The following is a 24,839-nucleotide window of genomic DNA, read 5'->3' on the forward strand; positions in this document are numbered from 1 at the left end:
TACAATTTTTTATTATAACATCGTTATGACCTTATATCACCACGATTCTCTTTTCTGATTATCACTCACCAAAACCCTCAAACCTCCTCCCACCGACCCTGTAAATCGCTGACAATCGAGTGATTAGAGTTTACACAACTACCCTTCCCAAGTCAAATTCTGATAAATCACAATTACCAAAATCCAATATTCCATCACCAAAAAGTTTATCGGCCTCCCATCTTCAAAACCCTTAACACTCTGGATCGAGTTTGCTCTCTGTTCATTGTCAGAATATAAATTTGGATAATAAAATGGTATTTTAAAGGTATGTGAACAGAAAAGTATCATTAAAACATTATTTGGATGAGGAAAAGTGGCAAACTCTTTATAATACAGTAAAGTTTGCTGCCCCATGTATTTGTCTGTAGAGTTCAACCCTCTTCTCTCACTGCTTGCATCTATTTTTACCCTCATTTCTCAAGGACTGAACCTGCAGGGAAGAGCTATGGTGTCCTCACCATTACACCAAACTGAGTTACTCCCTCAGAAATTTTTAGAGTAAACAAGTACATTATACACATGCAATTAAAGCTCTCATTATTTGCTCATTTCTAATAGGTTTACATCTTACTATTTGCTCGCCTTTTCTACTAATGAAATCATTTAGATCCTCTATCATCTCACATTATTGCTACCGTTTTCTAATAGGTTTTATGCACGATTACATCCTGCTGTAAACCACACCATGAACGTTTTCTCCAAGAAAATTCAATAAACGAGCCTTGAATTTTCTGGAGTTAGGATTTGGGGTGGTAAGTGAAAAGGGTTAAAAGTGTGGGTATTTTTTTATCTTTAGTGAAATGAAAATAAAAACTGTAGTTGGAGTATTTAACAACTAAATACTATGAGTAAAGAAAGCAGTTAGGATAATTAACTATTTAAGATCCAATAAGAATCAAATCAATCGCTTTAACATTTTCACACGATCCCTTCTTTCTCCACTTTCTCTGTCATTTCCCAAACAAAGACATGTCGTTGAGGCCCAGCACTCGGACGGAGGTGAGAAAGAAGGGCTACAAGACCGGCGTCGATGCCGAGGAGGCGCGGCGGCGGAGAGAGGACAATCTGGTGGAGATCAGAAAGAACAAAAGAGAAGATAATTTGTTGAAGAAGAGGCGTGAAGGTCTCTTGCTTCAGTCTCAGCCACTTCTTGATGCCTCTCAAAACACCGCCGCCGCCATTGAAAAGAAGGTACGTGCTTGCTTCCTGATTTGTTTCTGCATTGATCTTTGTTTCATGTTTTTTTTTTTTTTTTTTTTGGTGGAAATCGATTTGTGTGTTAAAACTGTAGGGTCATAGTGATTCGGGCTTTCAGGATTTTAGAATTGATTAATTGTTAGTAACTCTTTATGGGTTTATCAGTTAGGCGTTTGTTGTAATTAGAAGCCCTGTTGAAGTAAATTGAGTTTTAGTTGTGGGTTTTCACTTATGATCTGGTAGGAGCTTGGGCTATTTATGTAAACTGAGAAAGAAAATCCAAAGAAAAAGATGATGTTATATATGTTTATATTGTTAAAATGAATTCATTGTGGTAGGATTCTAGGGGATGATGATAGGGTTGATGTGGTATGCCCGTGTCATCTAAAACTATCTCGTGTTGATGAGTCCTTCTATGGAAGAATCTTGTGGATTAGTGTGGAGTAGGGGCTTTTTTTTCTTTCATTTATGATCTGTGAGGAGTTGGATGGATGAAAGTGTGAGTGATGTCATACACTTGTCTCACAAAAACCTATCTCGGGTGAAGAGTCATATATTGACGAATCGTTTGGAGAAGTGTTGAGGAGACAGTCTTCTTCTTCAGTGTCAGCAGCTGTATAATGCTTTTCTTTTCGTTTTTGCTATAAGAGAAGGGGTATCAATTTAGCCTTTATTTACATCTGATTGTTTATTGGTCTTTGAAAAAAGTGGATATCCATGCAGCTTTCCCTGATTGTTTGAGTGTCTGCTAACTAAATCTCTTGATTTGGTATAAATGGGTGGACTCTATGTGTTAGTATAGTCATTGTTTCATTTAGAAGAATGTCCAATAAGGACATTTATTCTCATATTTGCTTTTGCTCTCGGTGGTGTTTGATTCAATAATTATTTTTAATCCTTGTACCTTTTTTTTTTAATACTGTTGTTGTCTAACAGTTGGAAAGTATTCCTTTGATGGTACAAGGAGTGTGGTCCGATGATCCTTCATCACAGTTGGAGGCAACTACACAGTTTAGAAAGCTCTTATCAATTGGTATGGACATAATTCTGTGTTATTCTTTTATTGATAAAAATTCTACTTTTTATTGTTGACAATGTGAACTTTATCATTGTGTAGAACGTAGCCCTCCAATTGATGAAGTAATTAAAGCTGGTGTCGTCCCTCGCTTTGTGCAGTTTCTTGGTAGGCATGATCTGCCCCAGCTACAGGTAAGAACTATTTCTGGATTTTGTCTTCTTGTTTGAGTAAAATAATGTGTTTGAAGATATTGATTTAATGTCATGACTACTGACTTTGCTATCACGAGCAGTTTGAAGCTGCATGGGCATTGACCAATGTTGCATCAGGGACATCAGAGCATACACGAGTTGTCATTGACCAGGGTGCTGTTCCTATGTTCGTGCAGCTCCTTAGCTCTGGCAGTGATGATGTCAGAGAGCAGGTTGACTCTTATGTACATTTGTTTTTGTTAATATATTCCTACTTGTGATCACATTTGGAAGAAATTGAATAAAATCATCTTAAATCATAAATGTTTCAGTGTAGTTAGTCCTATTGAAGTGTCTTGTGATTCATTTATTGTCAATATCTAACTGCTTTATAAGTGTCTGACAATAATTCCCTTGATATAGCTGTATGTGCATAATGTCTCACTTAATTTCACTGAAACTGATTTTTTTTTACAACCTTTAGGTTATCCTGTATTAAGTTGCTATTAACATTTTTGCTGCTTTGTTGTTTCTTCATTAGGCTGTATGGGCTTTGGGCAATGTTGCTGGTGACTCCCCTAATTGTAGGGATCTTGTTCTTGCTAATGGTGCTCTCGTGCCATTACTATCTCAGCTTAATGAGCGTTCAAAACTATCCATGCTGAGGAATGCTACATGGACTTTATCGAATTTCTGCCGTGGCAAGCCACCAACACCATTTGATCAGGTAGGGGATCTAGAGAGAAATTTGTAACCTGCTGTTCAGTGACTAAATCAACTTTCAGTTGTGATATAGGTTTTAAATGTTGAACATGTTTTGCTTGGTTTCTGTCAGGTGAAGCCAGCGTTGCCAATTCTACAGAAACTCATCCATTTGAATGATGAAGAAGTTCTAACAGATGCATGCTGGGCTCTCTCGTATCTTTCAGATGGTCCAAATGACAAAATTCAGGCAGTGATTGAAGCTGGCGTCTGTCCACGTCTTGTGGAGCTTTTGCTGTAAGTTCTCCTGTTTGCTACAAACTTTCTCAAAACCAGGGCTGACCTTCTCCTATGTTTGTTCACATTTTTCATAGCATACTTGACTATTACATTTTCCTTCAGTGTACATGCATTCTATTATTATGATTTGGTACTTACATAACCTTTGAAACTGCTGCTAGTAATTAATTTCTGTCTTCCAGGCATCCATCACCTACAGTTCTGATACCTGCTCTTCGAACAGTAGGAAACATTGTTACTGGAGATGATGCACAAACTCAGGTACTTCCAATATCTTCATGTATTCACTAATTTTTGGGTGCTTTTGACTCTTTTTCCGTTTGAACCTACTTAGGAATTAATAACCTAACTGCATTCTATTGATTACAATATGGGGCTTGGATTGTATTTGATTTGGGCAATTATAGACCAAACAGTCTCTCGAATCTCTTTTTGTCACATGTAATTTAGTGAAGTAATCTTTTCTTTCATAATTTCACAGCAGCAAATAACTGAGTTTTGTATTTCAGTTTGTAATTGATAACCGAGTGCTCCCTTGTCTGTATCAACTTCTTACGCAAAATCACAAAAAAAGCATCAAGAAAGAAGCTTGTTGGACAATCTCAAATATTACAGCTGGGAACAGAGCTCAAATACAGGTATGAAGAACCAGCTTACTCTTCCTATATCAGTATTAAGAACATTCATTGTTAGATATTTTTTTAATAAGGCTTCATTGGTAAGTTCCCATACTAAATTTATAGCTGGCTGATTACCTTATCAGACAACTTTGTCTCCATACAACTTTATTGCTTGTGTTTTGTTTCATTGTTGTCTTATACCCATGATACGTCTTTTGGTTTCCATTAATTTGGCATAAAAGGGTATCTTAATTAATTGCATGATATTGTTCAATGGGAGATGAAGAACATGCAGATTGTTCTTGTCTATATGTCAAGCGGCTCATGCATCATATTTACTATCTGAAACTCTGGCAATTATTCCTTCTTTTTTTTTTTTTTTTTTTGTGGAAAGTAGTATTTAAGTTTTTAATAACTTGCATGCAATGGTTGCTGGATTATGAAATTTGGTGATAAATGATTGAGTGCTTTATCTTATTTTTCTTGAATGAGACTTCCGCAAATCTACTTGGTGCCTATGAATGTTACTTACAAACATTATTGATTGTTTATAGTTAGGAAATAAATAAATTGATTGTTGGGACTCATTATACTCTGTTAATTCGTTGTCCTACAGTCTGTTATTGAGGCCAATATTATCCTTCCTCTTGTACACCTTCTCCAACATGCAGAGTTTGAGATCAAGAAGGAGGCTGCATGGGCAATCTCAAATGCCACCTCTGGAGGTTCTCACGAACAGATTCAGTATGTTACTTTGCCCTTTTCTTATTTTTCCCTAATTGCTTATGTGCATAGGGATGTGAACTACTGGGAATACTTGCACACTAACTTCATTTGGCAAAAAAAAAAAAAAAAAAAAAAAAAAAGAAAAAGAGGAAGAACCTTCTTTTGGTTATATGGCATGAATGTTTCAAAATGATATTTAAAATGTAATTATTTGTTACAGTAACTGATTGCTAGCCATTGCAAGGTCATGCCTGCTTATAATTTCTGTAAATTCTATTGCTCTAATTTCATGACAATGTCTGATGAGAAGAATTTACTTTTGTGGGTCCTGACCTTGGGAACCCTACAATGTGCAAACTTCATCTTAGTAATATTCACATAATAGTCTTGGAATATAACTTACTTGGTAGACCTCCTCTCATATTTTCATGTTCTTGCAGATTTCTGGTGAGTCAAGGGTGCATCAAACCACTCTGCGATCTTCTGGTTTGTCCGGACCCAAGGATTGTAACGGTGTGCCTTGAAGGGCTTGAGAACATTTTGAAGGTGGGTGAGGCTGACAGGGAAATGGGAATGAACAATGGAATTAATCTCTATGCCCAAATGATTGATGAGTGTGAGGGATTAGATAAGATTGAGCAACTGCAGAGCCATGACAACCATGAGATTTATGAGAAAGTCGTGAAGATTTTGGAGAGATACTGGGCTGAGGAAGAAGAGGAGGTACAGAATCTCCCAGATGGAAATCAGCAGCAGGGATTTGCTTTTGCGAACAACCAGCCCAACCTTCCACCTGGTGGCTTCAATTTTGGTTGAAGTATTAGTATAAGGATCTGCTTACTATCTTCATAGGCATTGTTACTCTTGCAGTGATTTTTTTGTTTTTGTTTTTTTGGGAACTTTAGTAAAATTTGTTAGGGGCCAAGGGTCAGGATTTTTGGTCTGGCACATAGGCTTTTGTTTGTCTATGGAAAATATGTTAAAAGCCTTAAGGCTTTAAGCTTGAAGTTTCCAACTTGGTTTGTATTTTCATATTCATAGGAAAATTTGTTCTTTGTGATTGAGTTGATGTGTAATTGATATTTTGCAACATATAATTTTATCTTGCTTTGAACTTATGGATGAATCTTCTTGGAAAGTAATCTCCAATTTACTACTGTAGTTTACTTATAACAAATTATAATGGGAGGTTCCAAAGACTTCGGGGTACAAAGCAGAAGGTAAAGATTTAGCTTAAGCCAATTGAAGCAAAGGGGAAACAGTAACATTTAAGGATCCAACTACGGTAACAGAGATAGTGTTACCGTCCCTTGTAAACCCTTGGATGAATGACAACTGGACTATGATCCAAAGGGTTTGGGGTAACGTTACGTGTTTTCCTTGAGCCAGTGATGTTCCTGTACAACTTTAGGGCATAGCAGTTTTAAGTGGGTATCGTATAATTTGTATCGTGTTTGAAACATTGAAGTAAAGCGAAGCAATGTCTGGTGAAACGAAGAAGGACGAGGAATACGGGGTATTACTCTATTACAACTACAGTACCATTCCTGATCTCAATTCTCTATCCAACTTCTACCAATCCAACTGCAGCTCTCTCAATCTCCTCGGTCGTGTTCGCCTCGCTCCCCACGGTGTCAACGTCACTGTATGCCTTCGAATCCTTTTCTTTCCTTCTCTATTTATCTATTTATTCATCTGGGTCCTCTTCTTTTATTAGGTGGGTGGAAAGTTATCTTCTTTGGAGAGCCATATTGCTGCTGTTAAGGCTTTAACTTTGTTTCAAGGAACAGACTTCAAGCTTGCTACTTCTCATTACCCTTTAGACGATAAGGTTGCTCATGAATGTGGCTTCACTTCTCTTTCTATTAGAATTGTCAAGGTTGGTTTTTTATGGGGTTTGTTTTGTTCTAGCATGTTTGTTTTGCTTTATTGCTGATGGGTTTTGTATGGTTTGGTTTCAGGAATTGGTTACTTTTAGTTCACATCCTTTGTTAAACCCACCGGATGTTTCTAATGCTGGCAGGCATTTGTCTGCGGTTGAGTTTCATTCTCTTCTTCAGTCTGCGGGTAAGTGAAGTATCATTTCCCTATTTGATTAAGTGGGGTGTATTTGCTGATTGATTGATTCTGTTAGTGTTTTGTTTACCAGTGCAAGGGTTGAATGAAGAAAGTCCAACTGAGAGTGAGAAACTTGTTTTGTTGGATGCAAGGAATTTATATGAGACTAGAATTGGGAAGTTCCATACACAAAGTGTCGAAACATTGGACCCTGAAATCAGGCAGTATAGTGATCTGCCCTCCTGGATAGATAACAATGCCGAAAAATTGAGAGGGAAAAATGTTCTCATGTAAGTGCTCTGAAATTTGGTGTTTTTCCTTATTTTGCTGTTCTTGAGTTTTTATGTATCTTTATTCGTGTTTGAGCATCAATAAAGTGGTGCCTTGGGACAGAGTTTGCTTATTTTAGTGGTTAATGGAATGTTGGATTTTAATTATAACTTTTGGACAATTGTACAGGTACTGCACTGGAGGAATCAGGTGTGAGATGGCGTCGGCCTATCTGAGGTCAAAAGGTGTGGGCTTTGAGAATGTTTTTCAGGTGAGTTGCTCATACCTACAAGGAAATCATATCTTTCTCTTCTGTTTGATTCTTAAATCACAGAGAAAGTAGGCTTCATCATATGAGACGAGGAAGTAAGTATCATGCGTATTGATGAGAAAGAAAGAAAACAATGATATATTGCTTTGTTGCAGTTATATGGTGGAATACAGCGTTATTTGGAACAATTTCCAGATGGAGGTTTTTTCAAAGGAAAAAATTTTGTTTTTGACCACAGGTATGATCTCTTGCAGCGCCATGTCATTAAAACATATGTTAGTATTTTATTGACATGTTAATGTAAAAGTGTGGGAGTAACAACTAAACTGGATATTTATTGGGATAAGCACGATACATTGTTTCTCTGTAAATTATATTTGGGTTGTACAACTGCAGTAAGGTTTTGCAAAACCTTTTGACGGTGAAATTTTATTCTAACAGAAAAGGGTCACTGATAGATGTTTTGTAAACATGACATGGGTGTCTTTGCAACCCTTTCATAAAGTAATTTCTATACTTTTTCTATTGTTGCTTGTAGAATTTCTGTTGGGAGCTCGGATGCAGATATTATGGGTAACTGCCTTCTTTGTGGTTCTTCCTTTGATGATTATTCATCACGCTGCCGCTGCACATACTGTAGGATGCTTGTTTTGGTCTGTGATAATTGCCGGGTAGGTGTCAATTGTAATAATTTTTCATTGTATAGTTCAGAGATTGCCCATCATAACATTGAATTATCACCTTAGTTAGCTAGTTTTCTCCTCCTGGAGACACCTTTCACCAATTTTTAAGTCTCTAAATTATTTCTCTTAGTCATAAAAATATGTATGCTGCAATTCTTGTTTTGTGTATTATTTGTGTTCTTGTTTACTAGTTTTGTTGTGGGCCTGCAGAAACAAGGAGACCTGTATGTTTGTGAGCTATGCCAGAAACATGGTAAGACTGTTGGTTCAATACCATTGATAGAAGAGAGCAAAAGCAGAGTAACATCACTGCCAATCGAGCTCAAAAGTGTTTCCACAGGTCCCCTATCCTCACCTCAATTGCCTTGCAGACATGGTAAGGTCTGTATTCTGTATCACTATAAACTTTGCTTTCAGGCTGACCTGGAAACATTATGTAATAATGCTGCTTATTGTTAGTTGGTTATAGTTGCTACATTCAAAAATATTTTTGTTAATCTGATTTTTTAATTATTGTTCATATTTGAGTTTCACCTCATTTTCAACAGTCATCAAGCTGACCAACAACTAAAACAATAGAAAAGAAAATACATTATTATACCATTCAAAAGCTTCAAAATTTGTGTTTAAACATTTTTCTTCTGTTACTTGACGCTTTATCTACAAATTCTTTCTTATAGTACTGAATTCCTGATCCCTTGGTCCTAAAGACCCAAAGATGAATGTTGAGAGTTTATCTCAATCTTTCTTTCTTAATTCCTAATATTATATTTTGTTCTATGCAGCAGTTGGCACTGTGTGTCCAAGAAAACTAAGAATCTTATGCTTGCACGGGTTTCGGCAGAATGCCTCTGGTTTTAAAGGAAGAACTGCATCATTAGCTAAGAAGCTTAAAAGCATTGCCGAACTTGTTTTTGTCGATGCACCCCATGAGTTGTCATTCATTTACCAGCCTTGTGTGACATCTCCATCACAAGATTGTCCTCCTCCAGCACCAGAAAGTTGCAAGAAGAAGTTTGCATGGTTGGTAGCACCTGATTTCCTGGAGGGGCTTGAAATTGACTGGAAAATGGCAGATGGTCCTTTCGATCCTCTCCAATACCAGCAGCAAACTGATGGCTTTAATGTATCATTATCATATTTGAAGAAAGTGTTCTCTCAGGAAGGTCCATTCGATGGGATCTTAGGCTTTTCACAAGGAGCAGCAATGGCTGCTTCAGTTTGTGCACAACGGGAAAGGCTAAAAGGTGAAATAGATTTCAGGTTTGTGATTTTGTGCTCTGGGTTTGCTCTTCAGTCTGCAAAGTTTGAACATGGATCAATCAATTGCCCTTCGCTTCATATATTCGGTAGTGACCTGGGTAAGGACAGACAAATTGCGAACCTAGCCAGCAGAGACCTTGCTTCGACATTTGAAGATGGTTGCTCTGTGATTATTGAACATGATTGTGGTCATATCATACCTACTCGTTCTCCTTATATCGATGAGATTAAGGATTTTCTTCAACGTTTTCTCTGATGAAATTGAAAAATTGGGAGACTCATTTTTGATACTGCAAGATTTTCTGGTCCATGCTTGCACCTCTTGTAGGATTTAGCATTTTACTTGTAGGATTAATACAAAGTTCCATGTTTGGAGTAATCCTGCTTTTGTATTAGTATTTAACATAATGATGGATTTGTATTTGGAGTAACCCCATGTTTTCTGTTCTGGATTGTGTTCTTTTTGGTCCAAGTATTGATAAGCTTATTGGAATCTTGTCAAGAATTATGATACAAGTCTGTCTCATTGTGTGTGGATGGAATCATGGAATAATGAGTTAGATGGTTGTTTCCAATGTTTTTCTTCATGTCCACATATCAGTATAATCAAATTTTCAGTTTGGTGAATTAGATTGGTTGCTAAAACCATCTTATGAATGAAATTATCAATTAAATCATGTAGAAACACTTTGAATATTGATATATGTACAAATTTCTTGTACAAACGAACTCAATAAGTTAAATCATGCTGAAGGTGTCTAATGGAATGTAAAATCCGAACATTGCTTGTGAACTATTGAATTAATCTGACAGAAATTCAGTTAAATCCGTTCGTTAATAGAGAGAGTTGACGAATAAGTTATTAATCAGTCAGGATGATTCAAGTATTCTGTACATGAGACAGAGTAGAGGGCTGTTTAGTAAATTCGTAAACCTTTCTGTGGCCTTAAACCCTGAAGAACTTCACTTTGTACTTGTACTAGTTTCATACGAGGTTTTAGGTTTATGCTCCCAGGAGCAACTTGGTAGAAGAAGGCCAAAACAAAACCAAAGTAAACGTAAACAAAATGCAGATTCTCGTTCGTCAACTACTTCAGAGAATTTCGCGCAAACATGTACGTTATATTATGACACTCTTCATATGTTTACCGTTCTGTCAGATTTTTTTTAAAAAAAAAAAAAATCTCTCTTTTTCTTATTTTTCTACTTTCGAACTTGTTCATGTATTTTTGGGCTGGAATTATCAAGTGGGTACTTCACATAGATTCCAGTGAGTAAACATTGGTCACTTTAATTTCTCTTGATTATTGTGGTTTTGGGTCTAAATTTTGTTGGGTTTCTATTTTCTTTTTGAGAGCATGCATCAAAATCTTATATAGGATTTAATTGCACAAGCTATGTAATCAAATATATATTTTAGTTTTTTGTTTATATTTAGCTTTTTTTACTTCTATTGGTTGTTCAATTTACATGTCATTTGTGATGCTTAAATGTTTGTTATTCAATGTTTGCTAGTGAAGAATGAAATGAACTTGTGGCTTTGCGGTTGCTTGGTATTCGTATTTAAGTTCTGAGTTGGTTCAATCTATTTTTGGTGGTGGTCTAATTTGCATTACCAATTTGAAGCTTTTAATTTTTCTATTGATGGAAAATGTGAATGACTACTACCTAATGCTTATTTGGTCTAGGCTTAATCTTTATTTTGGTTTTTTGTGAGATGGGTTCCAGGTTATCTTTCAGCGCGCATATTCTACAAAGAAGTTTGTTGATATTGGACAACCAACTCCAGCATCTCACCCTCAGGTTCTGCCACTCATTAACTGCGTGTATGTGTTTATACTTTACTGATGCTGTTTGTATCCCTGAATATTTCCACATAACTGGAGTTATTACTGCCTCTGGGGCATAAAATGGCAACATAAGTAAAACTTCTTGAAAGAAGAAAAGTAGTTTTATATTTTTGATATAAAGTATGGTTCTCTGATGGTTATAGTTGAGGAGCTTATTTCCAATCAAAATTGGCCTTGCAGTTAATGAAGGAAGGTGAGATTACACCGGGGATAACAGCTGAGGAATACATCTCTAGGAGAAAAAGATTCTTGGAACTTCTCCCAGAGGGAAGTGTTGCCATCCTTGCAGCTGCACCTGAAAAGATGATGACTGATGTTGTGCCTTACCCATATCGACAAGATGCTGATTACTTGTATATTACCGGCTGTGAGCAACCTGGTGGTGTGGCCGTTTTGAGTCATGAATTTGGTTTATGCATGTTCATGCCAGAAGCATCAGCTCATGTATGTTCCATTTTCATGAGTTTTAACTAGTGACTTCAAATTGCTGTAATTTTCTGTCTATGATGATATATAAATACCTTATTATCTCTTCTTCAAAGAATTTCTTTTTTCTCTTGAAGCTATACCCAAATGTGCCTGTGCAGTTTCTATTATTCATGTTGTTTGATTTAGGTAGCAGAAATTTAGTGAGGGCTAGTTACATCATCAGTACCATAATTTTGGGATAAAGTATTGATATGAGTTGTGCTTAAGTTTTTGCAATTATTATTTTAGGATGTTAACTGGAAGGGGCCAACTGCTGGAGTTCATGCAGCATTAGAAGTGTTCAAGGCTGAGAAAGCATATCCTATGAGAAAAATACAGGAGGTGAGTTGACTATTTTGGTGTATGGAGGCTTGGAAAAAGGCATTGATAAATTTTATAAGTCGAATAGATGCAGTCCTTTTTCAACGTATAAACTAAACCTGTATCCTGCAAATTAGATAAATGAGACTTTTTTACAATAGTATCGATGCACCTGTTGTTGGGTTGGTGGCACATCAACTACATGGAGAAATTGTTAGATCGCGTATGCTGAGATGCATTTGAACAATTATTGCCGGCAATAGTAGCTCAATAACTACTAAAATAAATTGCTTATGCATATTACTATTATCCTGTTTTCTAATCTATGGCTGCAGATTCTTCCAGATACGATATCAAGATCTTCTAAATTATTCCACAATAGGGAGGCGGCCGTTCAAACATAAGCACAATTGGAGGCCTTCCGAGAGGCAGATTACCATGGAAAAGTGACAAACCTTTCCAAACTCACCCATGAATTGCGTTGGATAAAATCACCAGCCGAGCTTAAGTTAATGAGAGAATCTGCATCAATTGCTTGCCAGGTGCTTTAAGTGTGCATGGCTAAGTTCTTTCATTAAGTCATTACATTGGGTTTTGGTGAGGTATCTCCACAGCCACACACGCATATACACAGAGAGAGGTAAAAGAGTTAATGGGATTAAGTGAGCTCTAAGATGTGCAGAATTTTTTTCTAGCAAATGGCAACATTATTGGAGTGCTTTCACTGAATTTGTAATCTATTGTTGGTGCTTTCCTTTTCAGAGGAATATTTGTGGATGTTAATGGGACTATCCTTGTTGATATTGATACTGATACTTAATATGCAATTTTTTCTTGGATAGGCCCTTTTGCAGACAATGTTGCATTCAAAGATACATCCTTATGAGGGCATGTTATCAGCAAAGGTTGAATATGAATGCAAAATGAGAGGTGCCCAGAGAATGGCGTAAGTATTTACCTTTACAAATGGTTGGAAACAAAGATGTGATTTAATGTTTATTTATTTTTCTATTTATGTATTCTATATTTCATGATGTTGGATGGAATGAGAAATAAATGAATCAAAGGGCTGCAAATTTGTTCTTTTTCATGCAAGATTCTTGTAGATGATTTATGGATGTTATTCTTTCTTACCAGATTTAACCCTGTTGTTGGAGGTGGTCCTAATGCTGCTGTTATACATTATTCTCGGAATGATCAGAAAGTAAAAGTTCAATTAACAAAAGCTCGTTCTTAGATTTCATACTCACCAAAAGATTATGAGTAGAACTAACTTTATATCAATACCATGTCTCTAGCTAACTTCAAAACATATTTGCAGATTGAGGATGGAAATCTTGTTTTAATGGATGTTGGATGTGAGTTGCATGGTTATGTCAGTGATCTTACTCGTACCTGGCCTCCCTGTGGTAGATTTTCTCCTGTACAAGTATGCCCTGTTTATGCTTTATCTTATGAGTGACAAAAGCAAAAAGTGTGGTTTTATATGCACCATCTGTTTTAATTGAATTCTGAAAATTGAAATTTCTGTTGCGAAGTCTGTTCCATGCTAATATTGTGTTTAGCCATCTAAAGTTATTGTAATTGAAATGGTTTTCTTTTCCTTCTCGATACATTTCATTCTTCTTTGTTTGCCTCCCTCTATTGGGTTCCTGTTCTTCATTACTTGAATGTAGCATATCTTTTGCTTTTGCTATTTGAGACCTTTAGATACCAGTTGTTGAAAGGATCATTGTCTCTACTACACCAATAATAGGAGTTGTTCCAACTATTGACCACATTGCCATGAGAGGTCTAGTAACAAGCATCTGTAATCTGGGGTGAAAATATGTAGATGCATTTTCCCTGTGTAAATCTATTTGACACTTTAGTATTGCTCATTAAATGCTTGGGTCCTAGCTGTCGTTCTAACAGCATTTGGCTAGTTTTTTTTTTTTTTTTTTTTTTTTTTTTTTTTTTCTTTCCCCCCCCCTTCTTCTTTTTAAAGCTTTTGTTGTCACAATACTATCTTCTTGTCTATGGGCACCAATAAAAAATGCATGAGTCTCACAGTGCTGATGTGTATATTTCAGGAAGAGCTTTATGATATCATACTACAAACAAACAAGGAATGTCTGAATCTTTGCAAGCCTGGTGCTAACCTTCTTGAAATACATAACTATTCAGTATGACCTTGACAACTTAAACTGTATTTTATCTGATTTTTCTTTGCAGTCAGTTGTCTTTTCCATAAGAATGAAAGAAAGGCATTTCATGTTCTGATTTTCTTTTCCTTTTCATGATTTATTGTGACCTCTATACCGTATCAGGAGGAACATGATGGTTCACATTGTTGGGAGGAAGTTACATATGATTAAGATTTTGATATTTTTACTGGAACTCATTGAGAAAAGATAGAATTAAAAGAATGAGTGCAATCTAAATCAACATTTTCAAATTTTGTGAAAGATGCTGAGAAATAATCAAATAATTGTGTCAAATTTGTGTTACCCTGAAGTACAAATTTATTATATATATATATGGCTATTGTCATGAACTATTTTTGTTGGTGTGGGAATCACCAATGTGGGGCATCTGCTTCTCTTGCGGTAGCTTGCAAGTGGCCTTGTTTTCTCCTGATTAAATTTAAGTCTTATAATTTTGTCAATTGTAAGCTGCTTGTTGCCTCAAATAATATTTAGGTGGGGCATCTGCTTCCATTGTGCTAGCTTGCAGCTGACCTTGTTTTCTCCTGATTAAGTCTTATGATTTCTTCAATTGTAAGCTGCTTGATGCCTCAAATAATATTTAGCTGTAAGGTGATCTAATTCTGTAAGTTTTGTGGTTGAATAGGTTAGAATGCTGCGGAAAGGACTTAAGGAAATTGGAGTTTTGTATAGTGATAGAACTGATCACTACAATGAGCTGAACCCAACTTCTATAGGTTTGTCCGAGATTCCCTTGCTATACATTTCAGTTTATCCTTCGCAATACAGGGCATAAAAGATATGACCTTTTGGAAACACTGTTCTGTTCTAACTCCCAAAATATCCAGCACATATTGGTTTCCAAAGTTAAAATTAATAGTTAAAATGATATTAAGTGCCTAATTGATCATATCACTATTTCTTTATTTATTTTGATGTCCAGGTCACTATCTGGGAATGGACGTCCATGATAGTTCCATGGTTAGTTATGATCGTCCTTTGGAGCCTGGAGTTGTAAGTTGTCTCCCTGATTGAATATCTTTTTTATCTTTTTGTACTTCTTTACCATTGGCATTTGTTTGTTTCGTAGCTGAATGTTCACAGCCATTTGCGCCCTCAAATTTTTTATTTTTTATTTTTTTTATGGTTGGCAGTTTATATAATGTTGTTCTAAGCATCAAACTTGAAGTTAGTGAGGCTTATCTTAGCTTTCTTGGTGAACTTAGATTCTAAGATCAACTTTGTTTGCTTCTACTGGACTTTCTCAAGTGATTTCAGTTTGGTATGATTAGTGTTGATTGGTACAGAATAATTGAATTGGAGTCATTAGATGAATTTCCTAATATAAAACTCAATAATTGAATTGGAGCCATTAGATGAATTACCTAATATAAAACTCAATAATTGAATTGGAGTCATTAGATGAATTTCCTAATATAAAACTCAAGACGTAATGATGAAACACCTGATGTGTTGCTCTACAATAGGAGGCGTAGGAAGGGGCAGTAGAGGATTAATGGTAATCGGGCAAAAAGGGGTCTTGAGCGTGTGAGTGTGGAGAATTATATGAGATAGGTGGCAGTATGAGTATGGTTATTTGGAGCAATGTTCTGAAAACCGGATCGGGCCTTGACCCATTCAAGGGTCCGATTGCCGGTTTAACTAGTTTGACTGGTTGGATTGGTCAGTTGGACCGTATCCTGTAAAATTACATGTTAGTCCCTAAATGTTTGAAATTCATCAAAAACACCCATAAATAATTACGCATGAGTCCCTAAAGGTTTGAAATCTATCCAAAACACCCCTGCTATCTGGGCAGTCGCACGAAGAGAATAATGAGTGGTGGTGGCAGCAACGACTGACAGCCAATCGAAGTTTGGAATGATGGGGCTTTTGATGTATAGGTGTCGGCAAATCCTATGGTGGTGTCTGGGAGTTCTAACGGCATCGAAATTTGCTGGAATCAAGAAGGAAGGTTGACGGTGCGTGAACAATAGGTGGACACGGATCGACGGGCAATCAATGTTTGGAATGATGGGGCTTTTGATTTAGAGGTGTCGACGAATCTTATGGTGGTGTCAGGGAGTTGTAATGGCGTTGGAATTTTTCGGAATAAAGAAGGAAGGCTGACGATTGCGTGAACAATAGGTGGACGGCGAGCAACTAAAGGCTGGACGACGGCATAGAAAATGGATGGGTATTGTCGTGGAGATGCCTTCAAGTCTTATGGTGGTGTTATCCCCCTCGAACGGTGCCGAAATCCGGCAGGATTGACTCATGATTGGACCTTGAATCGACACTATTCCGACGGTCCAACCACAGCTCAATCCGGTTTGATTAAGAATACCGGTTTTCAGGGGAAACCAGACTGAAGATGACGTCAATTCCTGGTTCAACCGGCTGGTCCAATTCGGTTTTCAGAACACTGGTTTGAAGAATTCTGTTATGGAGAGAGACTGAATAGGATAAAAGTAGATAGGGAGAATTAGAGGAGATATTCTGAAAAAGTGCAAAGAGCAGATTGGGAGGTTGCTGGCCCTCGAAGTCCAGCAGGCTACGTTTTCCTTTATTGTGTTGGTTTATCTTTGTTTTCTGTTTTGTTCTATTGCTTGAGCTGAGGTGTGATAATTGGTGTAGAATCGTTCAGTTTCAATATAAATCTATAATTTCAGATTATCTTCTGGGTTTCTGTGTGTTAGCAGATAGTGTGTTTCCGGGTTTGTTGTGGTTAACAGTTGCCATTTGGTTGTGTGTTTATGATTTTGGTAAGGGTATCTATCACATACTCACAAGGGAGACATTGACTGAGCAAGTGAGTGGACCAGAAAGATGCGGTTTACCCATCTCGTGTCTTTGGAAGGATGTATTTGCTATTATATAATAATCTTAGTAAATAGACAGAATTAAAAAAATCAAACATATAAATGTACCAAATTACATTTTGAGTGTTGATGACTTGCTAAGCAGCTAACTGTGTCTGCATTGGTGACGTCTGGCCTAGTATGAAAATGAAATCTGCTGCCTGTTATCTATTTGCATCAGCATAGTCACTATTTATTATTTATTTGTTTTTTTATTTATTAGTATTTTATTTTTATTATTTTGTTAAGATTTGATAAAGGTCTGCCATGGACAGGTGATAACGATTGAACCAGGAATCTACATCCCACTTTCGTTTGATGGTCCAGAGAGGTAGTAGTTTTGTCTGTTTGTGTAAATATTGCTGCATACGACTCCTAATTGTTTTTTATGTGATGTAACCCTTGAATCCTGTATTTGTTATCATGCTCTTCTTGCATAGATGCAATTGTTTTTTTAAAATGTTGATGTCGGTCATAAAAGGAAGACATATTGCAGGTTTCGAGGTATTGGCATAAGGATTGAGGATGAGGTTCTTATTACAGAAACAGGCTATGAGGTATAAATTTTGACAAAGTTTGTATTTTCCTTTTGGTATTATGATACACTAGTAGCTGAAGAAACGTGGGGTTCGTTTGATTCATTATTCTGATACTTTTTAGAATAATATTTTAAAAAAAGTTAAAAAAAGTTAAATGGGACGGTTATTACGATGTATAATTTGGAAATTAACAAAAATATCTCTTATGTTTGTTTATTTACTAAATACCTCTATAATAAAATGTTAAAAGTAAAAAAAAAAATCATCAATTCACCCATTAAATACAGACAGTCGACCACCATCATCGGAGGGTGGTCGGAGTCGTCTTATCGGTGCATGATTGGTTGTATCTTGCCAGTCGTGTGTCGATATGACTTTTTCTAGCCAAATCCACGATGTATATGGCCGAAAAAGGTCAGATCTATGGTTAGATCTGGCCATTGACGGCCAATTCCGCATTTGGTCATCAACGACAACCACTGGTCAATGACGACCATATCTTGGCCGTCGTTGACGATTGGCTACGGCCAAAGATCTAGTCGTCAACGGCCAGATCTTTGGCTATAGAACTGACCTTTTTCGGTCAGATTCACTGTGGATCTAGTCGGAAAAGGCTAGATCGGCGCACTATTGGCCAGATTCAGCTGGTAGTACGCCATTATACCAGATTTCGGCCAGCTTCTGATAGTGATGGTCATAATCTGGTAAATGTGGATTGTTGGGGTGTTTTTGTAATTTCTAAAAAAAAATATTTAGAGGTATTTTACAAGAAATCGAATAATATTGTCAGAATAAGTCAATTTTACTATTTAACTTTATTGGAAATATTAATATAGTATTCTCAAGAGTGTAACAAACGGACCCGTGGTTGTTCCAATTCTCATGCATCTTTCTGATATTAGAAATGAATGTTGCTTTATTCATAATTTCTTATGGTAAGGCTTTTACTACAATGCTGAAGATATGGGTAGTGGGTACCCGCAATTACTTCAGTAGTTGTAACATAATTTCAGTTGTTAGTTGTCTATACTCTATATCATCAATGCTATACTTCTAGTCATATTACATACAGTTAAAACAGTTACAAGTGGTGGTGTCAAAACAGGTTCTTACAGGGTCATTGCCAAAGGAAATTAAACATATGGAATCGTTGCTAAATAATTTCAGCCACGGATTTGGAATGGAGAGGGCGCTGTAACGTGAAAGCTGGAAAATTCAGGAAGAGTGAATTATTGGTGAAAGAAATTTACTTATACAAGCATCTATCTTATCAACAGATTGATTGATTTCTTGTGCTTTAAGAATTGTCCTTGATTTTGGGATTAATTTTTAGCCTAATTCTTCTATAAATTCCTTCCAACTAATACTATTACCTTCCCTTGCTTCAATTCAATTCAATGCATTTACTGAAATTGCCAAATAAGTAATGAAGTCCAAACATTGTTCTTAGGTTTGGTATATGCAAAAAGTTTGGCTCCCCTCCAACTATTTATAGTTTACCAACCTGTACAACATATTTACTTTGTCTACCATCCAAGATCATAACACCAAACTGAATTGAATCAAAAGAGTGGACAATTTATGAAAAACTTTTACTCTTTTAAGTCTTGTTTAGAGATGTATTAATGAGCATGGTCAAGTCATTATCAATCCAACCGCATGGTGACAAGGACAAGGGTGAGGTTGAGGGTGAAGCTAATGGGCTTCAGTGGTGTTTAAGATTTCCAAGGATTGATCACCATATTAAGTCATCCTAATGAATAGTATCCCATTTTCAACTGCATTACAAGTGTTGCTCTCTTATTGGTTACGATTTCCAACCCACCGCTTTCCCTTTAATTCTGCCATAAATTTTCCAACTGTGTCATAAATACAGGCAGCCTATACAAGTTGAAGTAGCCCATCTCATTTGTCAAATCAATCTACGGTTGAGTGTTGAGGGTTGAGTGTTGAGGGTTGACCATTTACACAAAGATATAAATATTATGTGTCTGTTCACATTTAATTATCAAACACATGCAGGATCTAGATTGTCCTTAGATCAATTATTAATTTACCCAACTATGTTTGTTCACTTACCTGTCCTGCCATTTCTTAAAGTTTTGTGAAAACACAAGGGCAAATTTATAGTCTCACTAGTATATATATCTATCAAATATCACAGCGGTGTTTCACTACTCATTTGTTCTCACACCAACAAAATCAGAATTGAAATTGTGAAGTTGAAGGAAAGAAACCATGTCTCTAGTCACAGAAGAAATCAGAGCCAAGGCAGAGATGTACCGTGGAGATGAGATATGTAAAGAGAAATCACAGGAGTTGCTGAGGGAGGTAGGTTTGCCAAATGGGTTGCTGCCATTGCATGACATAGAAGAATGTGGGTATCTGAGAGAGACAGGTTTTGTGTGGCTGAAACAGAAGAAAAGCATAACCCACAAGTTTGAAAAGATTGGGAAGCTTGTGAGTTATGCAACTGAGGTCACAGCTGTTGTTGAACCCAACAAGATCAAGAAACTCACTGGGGTGAAGACCAAAGAGCTCTTGCTTTGGCTAACACTGAGTGATATATACATTGATGATCCATCAAGTGCGAAGATCACTTTCCAGACTCCTGCTGGACTCAACAGGTCTTTCCCTGTTTCTGCTTTTCAGGTTGAAGAGAAAGAGAAGAAGGATGTGAAGGATAAAGAGAAGAAGGAAGTGAATGGAGTTGTGCCAGTGTAAGGATGTGAAATAAGCTTCATTTCATTCCCTGTAGTGTTTCTTCATGTGCACTTTTTATGTATTGTCCTGTCCTCTTCCTAGTGTTACTCATTAAATAAGAAATAGATGATAATATAATTTTATAAGGTGTTTCCTCTTTGTGTTTCAAAGTCCATTGATCCCTTCTTCTTTTTTTTTTTAATAGCATTTTATATATATATTAGCAGATCTCAACATGAGACTAGTTCAAAGATCTACCTATGTCTTATCTTTTACAAGGATGGGTAAAAGAGAAGTTTCCCAGATTGATAAAACATCAATTATCATTGATCAAGGAAAGTTGTTTATTATTTACCCTGCCATGTAAAATCTGACTATGAGCAGTACTAAACCAATATTTTATCCATAAAAAAGCTGTTTTATTGACATCGACATAATTGCCACAAAGCAATTTAAAGAAGCAACAGAGATCATTCTCATTTGCAGAAGGTAAAACTTAAACAGTCAATTCATATTACAGATGCTATGAACTTCTAGACACCAGCAGGATTTACATTATCAACTATAATGAATTAAAGGGGTGCTTCAAAAGAAAATTGAGGTTTAATGCCTAAAATTTAGATGTTAAGGCAACCACCAATGTGCAACTTGTGAGGCAGCAGTGCCGGGGACATTTAACTTCTACTATCACCATAACCAAGGCCTAGAGATTGAATGTTATTCTCTCTCTCTCTTCAGCAATCACACTTCAAACCCTGAAAAAAACTCACAAATAGTCAAACCATTAGTGAAAAAAGTTTGATGACAATTAAAATTAGCAGAAGAAGACTTTGTGTGCAAATCATTAGCACCAATGTGAAGGGTAAGGAAAATTAATAAACTTGAGATCTCTACGATGAAGTCAATCAAATCACAGAATGTAACATCCACGCTTTTATTTGAAATTATTAGCATGGTCAACAACAACAAACTTTTTCCCCCCAAATTTGATATCTCACCTGAAATTTATCTCAATTAGCATACTATTCTATCCCGAGTTACTAGAAGGTTGACACAAAAGAGAATGAAGTAACCTTGTTGGTAGACCAGGTTTTTTATTGTATTTATACCAAAAAGATCTGTATGCAGCATCAAAGTATAAAACGATGATCAAGCAAAAAAAGAAAGAACAATATAGAATTAATACCCCGGCAAGTTACAATCCATTTGCCATCAATCCAATCCTGATGTAGCCTTAATTCAGAGTGCTCGAACTGCATTTCCTCAAGGGTGTTCTTAAAGTAGACTATGTACTTTGAGTTGGTAAGAACCTTGGAAATCACACCCACCCACCAACCATCATTATACAAAGCATCAACCTCATCAAGCCTATTGAAGCTATCGACCACCACAGTATCTGGCGGAGAAGGTCGTATGTGCAGAATATCAACCTCTTCCCTCAAAAACTCTGTATCATCTTCCGTTCTCAAGCTCTGGTACTCAATAAGATACTTGTCCTTCCCAACTGGTTCAACAACAGTTGCAGCAAACCAAGCACCATCAAAACCATCTTCATCACTGCTAACCTCAACTAATGCCCCCTTGTCAAATTTCACTTCAGTCACAGTTTTGTCATGCTTGTCCTCTGTTTTGCTTTCCGTTGACACCTTCTGCAGTTCAAAATTTAAAAAGCTGAGCCCATAAATGACTAAAGACACCCAAAACTGTCAACATACTGACAGGGAGAAAACAAGAATATACATACAAGAGAATGATTAAAAAACATGTAATTGAAAAGACTGGCTAGGCTTTGCATTTAAATCCTCCTTGATCAAAGGGGTTGTTAGATATCTAGTTTATTTATGGTTTTTGTAGCGAGGGAAACTCTTTTGTCCAAATTCACTAGTTAGTCACATACCAAATTCAAACATACATGGAGAAAGTTTTTGCTCCTTCAAGGGCTATTATCCAATGGCCATTGCCAACAGCAATGAAAATCACATCAAGCTTCATAGTGTTTAAGACATTATCTATAATTGATCAATCATTCTCAAGAAACCAGAATATATCACTATCACAAATGCTGGATGACATGGTATTGATACATACAAAAGCAACGACAGAAAACTACAAGACAAATCATCATGGCACATTTATCTTTAAATTATTTCAACATTTAGTTTATTTATGTTATAAATTCACATCATATCCACATTCTCAGTTCCTTAACCAAGATTATCAATCAGCAAAAGGCAAAGCCAACATGACACATAAGTATCTCTAAGATGGGAAAGAATCAAGTTTCATGAATTGCCCTTAAATTTGGCTAAACAAGGAGATTCCACTGAATCCAAAATTCATTAGTTGGCTCCTTTGAAGTAATGAAAAACATCAAAAACATCACCTGAATTTTCATAAAATGCATTAGATTCCTTTTCTACAAGTTAGGTCGCTGACAAAAAAAAGATAACAATAAGAACTATCTATAGTTTAGCCAAAACTTAAAAAAGTCAATAAAAATATCAAAAAAGTAAAAAAGCAAAAAACAATAGAAGTTCATTAGAGATGACCTAAAACATAATTACCTGAAACTAAGAATGAGAAACCAAGCAAAAGAACTGAAAGCAAACAAACAAGGAACAGATATGATTCAAGTAAAACCTAGCTACACAGCACACAGAAAAGTCAGGTGTGAGAAAGGAGGAGAGAAATTTATAGTAAAGATGTACTCCTACTCCTACTCCATTAACTGGAATGCCTTTAGAAATCTCCTTTGACAAATTCAATCTATCAATCAAATGCAGAAAAGTTGATCTTATTCTAAAAGAGTAGATCAGAAAAATTGTGCTTTTTTTTTTCTTCCGTAGAACTACCACTTCTTTGGTAGGAATATTAACACTTAGGACTCATTACCAATTACACATTTTAAGTTTCTAACTGTAAATCCACAATGCAGATAGCATAAGAAATTTCATCAAAATCAAAGACCAACAACATATAATGAACCATCTAAAACCAATTAATAAAGATGATTTATTTTCTTTTCTCCCTTACGAAGTCATATAAAGAAACTTTAGAGGATTCAACACATCACACTAGCCACATTGTATGCCATCGTTAGGTTCAACCTCCTAATTGATTTCACATAATAATAAACCTTGAGCAATGAAGGCTTTAATCTTATCTATGCAACTTGCCCAAAACCCTTATTGTGTATAATACAAGCGCAAACCCACTGAACTTGCATTCTCATTAACTTATGTAAAGCCAGGTTATTTCAGTAAACAGGCAAGCTGCATAAAATCCCACCAGCTATGTAATAAATCTGCATGCAGTGGCTTTTTCCATTGCCCCATATGATCTTATCATCTGCTCTCCAAGAAAATACCAATTTACATTCCCAAACACAACAATCCAATATAGTCAGACATATAACACGGTATGAAAGAATAAAACACAAGAGTTAAAAAACAATTAAAGCAAAAGAAGCTAACTCCATTCTCTTCTTCTTCTTCTTCTTCCTTCAAGGGTGGTTTCCACTTATCGCCACCAAGCCATTCTCTATGCAGCCTCAAGTCCTCCTTGGTAAACTCAAACTGCTCCTTGGAACTCCTAAAATACACTTTAAATTTATCACCATTAACCTCAGTTATAGCTCCTTCCCACCACCCGTCATTATAAAACGCATCCACTTCCTCACTAAACTTAAACTCTCTCTTCTTCTCTCTTGGAGCCACGGGCCGAAGCTGCCCCAAGTCGATAATTTCCCTCAAGGGTTTGGTTCCTGACTCGTCTGAGAACAAATGGATGTATTGGATCAAGTATTTGAAGGGATCCTTTTTTGATGCACGACGAATGACTGTGCCAGTGAACCATGACCCACGAAAGCCGACGTCGTTTGAGGAGACCTCGACCAATGTGCCTGGCTTAAAGATTGAAGATGAGGAATCCCTGGTGGTGGGTTTGGGTTTTGGAGCCATTTCTGGTTAGGGCTAGGGTTTAGTTTTGGCGGGAGAGAGGAAACGGAAGGGTTGCTTACGGTGGAAGACAAATAAGAAGAAAATATTACTGATACCCTCTTGTATAACACTATTAAATTGAGGATCTTTTTATTATTTTGGGGAATGTAAACGTCATTGGCTGTTGTAATACTTCCTTAGTTCCTTTCCCATCCAGAGGGCAGAGCTTTCGTTTGTAACTTACTTGGCTATTGGCTTTGAATCAGAATATGTTAAAGTTAGGGATGACATTTTCCCCGCCCCGCACAGGACGAAGATTCCCCAAATCAATCGGGGAACGGGACGGGCCTAAGCCCAATGGCATTCCTTAAACTCGAGGACGGAGATGGTCACGTCCTCGACCCGAATATATATATATATATATTGTATATAATTAGTAAAATTATTTTTTTCTATTTTAATTCAAAAGGTATTTTTATTTTTAAAATGAGAAGAGTCTATAAATTAATAAGGAAGATTTAGAAATAAGTTGAATATAGATATTGAAATCCATCAATAAAAATCTTTCATTATGAATTAAAATAAGGAAATAATCTCGTAATCATGGAATTAGAATCAATTATCAAAGTATT

At 36.4% G+C, this 24,839-nt stretch overlaps 5 protein-coding genes across 10 annotated transcripts; 4 read left to right on the top strand and 1 right to left on the bottom strand.

Annotated features, from left to right (window-relative positions):
* Nucleotides 1-900: 900 nt before the first annotated feature.
* LOC116124811 (importin subunit alpha-4) lies at nucleotides 901-5,918 on the top strand. The gene is made up of 10 exons (XM_031410560.1): nucleotides 901-1,233; nucleotides 2,176-2,272; nucleotides 2,357-2,448; nucleotides 2,550-2,681; nucleotides 2,990-3,175; nucleotides 3,284-3,447; nucleotides 3,633-3,711; nucleotides 3,960-4,088; nucleotides 4,687-4,814; nucleotides 5,237-5,918. Exons 1-10 carry the CDS (start codon nucleotides 1,012-1,014, stop codon nucleotides 5,610-5,612), a joined length of 1,605 nt encoding a protein of 534 aa, XP_031266420.1. The 5' UTR covers nucleotides 901-1,011; the 3' UTR covers nucleotides 5,613-5,918.
* A 303-nt stretch (nucleotides 5,919-6,221) lies between these two features.
* Nucleotides 6,222-9,898, top strand: LOC116124810 (rhodanese-like domain-containing protein 6). Of its 6 annotated transcripts, none has more exons than XM_031410553.1 (9): nucleotides 6,222-6,441; nucleotides 6,514-6,675; nucleotides 6,758-6,863; nucleotides 6,931-7,144; nucleotides 7,314-7,395; nucleotides 7,551-7,633; nucleotides 7,934-8,066; nucleotides 8,289-8,454; nucleotides 8,864-9,898. In XM_031410553.1, the coding sequence occupies exons 1-9, from the start codon at nucleotides 6,277-6,279 to the stop codon at nucleotides 9,595-9,597; spliced, it is 1,845 nt and encodes a 614-aa protein (XP_031266413.1). In that variant the 5' UTR covers nucleotides 6,222-6,276; the 3' UTR covers nucleotides 9,598-9,898. The 6 variants fall into 6 exon arrangements, with proteins under 6 accessions (XP_031266413.1, XP_031266414.1, XP_031266418.1 ...); XM_031410554.1 differs by having other exon boundaries at nucleotides 8,867-9,898; XM_031410558.1 differs by having other exon boundaries at nucleotides 6,514-6,627.
* Nucleotides 9,899-10,311: 413 nt separating this feature from the next.
* On the top strand, nucleotides 10,312-18,835 carry LOC116124862 (intermediate cleaving peptidase 55, mitochondrial). Its single transcript, XM_031410622.1, is given in 14 exon segments — nucleotides 10,312-10,456; nucleotides 11,070-11,144; nucleotides 11,372-11,635; nucleotides 11,909-12,001; nucleotides 12,316-12,522; nucleotides 12,823-12,926; nucleotides 13,118-13,184; nucleotides 13,302-13,409; nucleotides 14,053-14,145; nucleotides 14,813-14,903; nucleotides 15,110-15,180; nucleotides 17,303-17,358; nucleotides 17,524-17,584; nucleotides 18,672-18,835. Coding segments are annotated over 14 exon segments (1,431 nt in total). The 5' UTR covers nucleotides 10,312-10,408; the 3' UTR covers nucleotides 18,765-18,835.
* Nucleotides 18,836-19,579: 744 nt separating this feature from the next.
* On the top strand, nucleotides 19,580-20,429 carry LOC116124816. The gene has a single exon (XM_031410566.1). It carries the CDS (start codon nucleotides 19,805-19,807, stop codon nucleotides 20,288-20,290), a length of 486 nt encoding a protein of 161 aa, XP_031266426.1. The 5' UTR covers nucleotides 19,580-19,804; the 3' UTR covers nucleotides 20,291-20,429.
* Nucleotides 20,430-20,720: 291 nt separating this feature from the next.
* LOC116124815 (protein AGENET DOMAIN (AGD)-CONTAINING P1) lies at nucleotides 20,721-24,440 on the bottom strand. Its single transcript, XM_031410565.1, has 3 exons — nucleotides 23,743-24,440; nucleotides 21,456-21,918; nucleotides 20,721-21,024 (listed from the first exon to the last, which is right to left on the bottom strand). The coding sequence occupies exons 1-3, from the start codon at nucleotides 24,226-24,228 to the stop codon at nucleotides 21,011-21,013; spliced, it is 963 nt and encodes a 320-aa protein (XP_031266425.1). The 5' UTR covers nucleotides 24,229-24,440; the 3' UTR covers nucleotides 20,721-21,010.
* Nucleotides 24,441-24,839: the final 399 nt, after the last annotated feature.

Source organism: Pistacia vera, unplaced genomic scaffold (assembly GCF_008641045.1).
Source record: "Pistacia vera cultivar Batoury unplaced genomic scaffold, PisVer_v2 Contig157, whole genome shotgun sequence".
In the NCBI taxonomy this organism is placed as follows: Eukaryota; Viridiplantae; Streptophyta; class Magnoliopsida; order Sapindales; family Anacardiaceae; genus Pistacia; species Pistacia vera.

Bases quoted from the DNA above. Each gene is read 5' to 3' on its own strand.
- LOC116124811 (XM_031410560.1), top strand. From the start codon at position 1,012: ATGTCGTTGAGGCCCAGCACTCGGACGGAGGTGAGAAAGAAGGGCTAC. The intron at 3,176-3,283 runs GTAGGGGATCTA...GGTTTCTGTCAG, and splicing joins CACCAACACCATTTGATCAG to GTGAAGCCAGCGTTGCCAAT. The intron at 4,815-5,236 runs GTATGTTACTTT...ATGTTCTTGCAG, and splicing joins GGTTCTCACGAACAGATTCA to ATTTCTGGTGAGTCAAGGGT.
- LOC116124810 (XM_031410553.1), top strand. From the start codon at position 6,277: ATGTCTGGTGAAACGAAGAAGGACGAGGAATACGGGGTATTACTCTAT. The intron at 6,864-6,930 runs GTAAGTGAAGTA...TGATTCTGTTAG, and splicing joins TTCTCTTCTTCAGTCTGCGG to TGTTTTGTTTACCAGTGCAA. The intron at 7,396-7,550 runs GTGAGTTGCTCA...GCTTTGTTGCAG, and splicing joins GCTTTGAGAATGTTTTTCAG to TTATATGGTGGAATACAGCG.
- LOC116124816 (XM_031410566.1), top strand. From the start codon at position 19,805: ATGTCTCTAGTCACAGAAGAAATCAGAGCCAAGGCAGAGATGTACCGT.
- LOC116124815 (XM_031410565.1), bottom strand. From the start codon at position 24,228: ATGGCTCCAAAACCCAAACCCACCACCAGGGATTCCTCATCTTCAATC. The intron at 21,919-23,742 runs GTTAGCTTCTTT...TTTGAACTGCAG, and splicing joins AAGAAGAAGAAGAGAATGGA to AAGGTGTCAACGGAAAGCAA.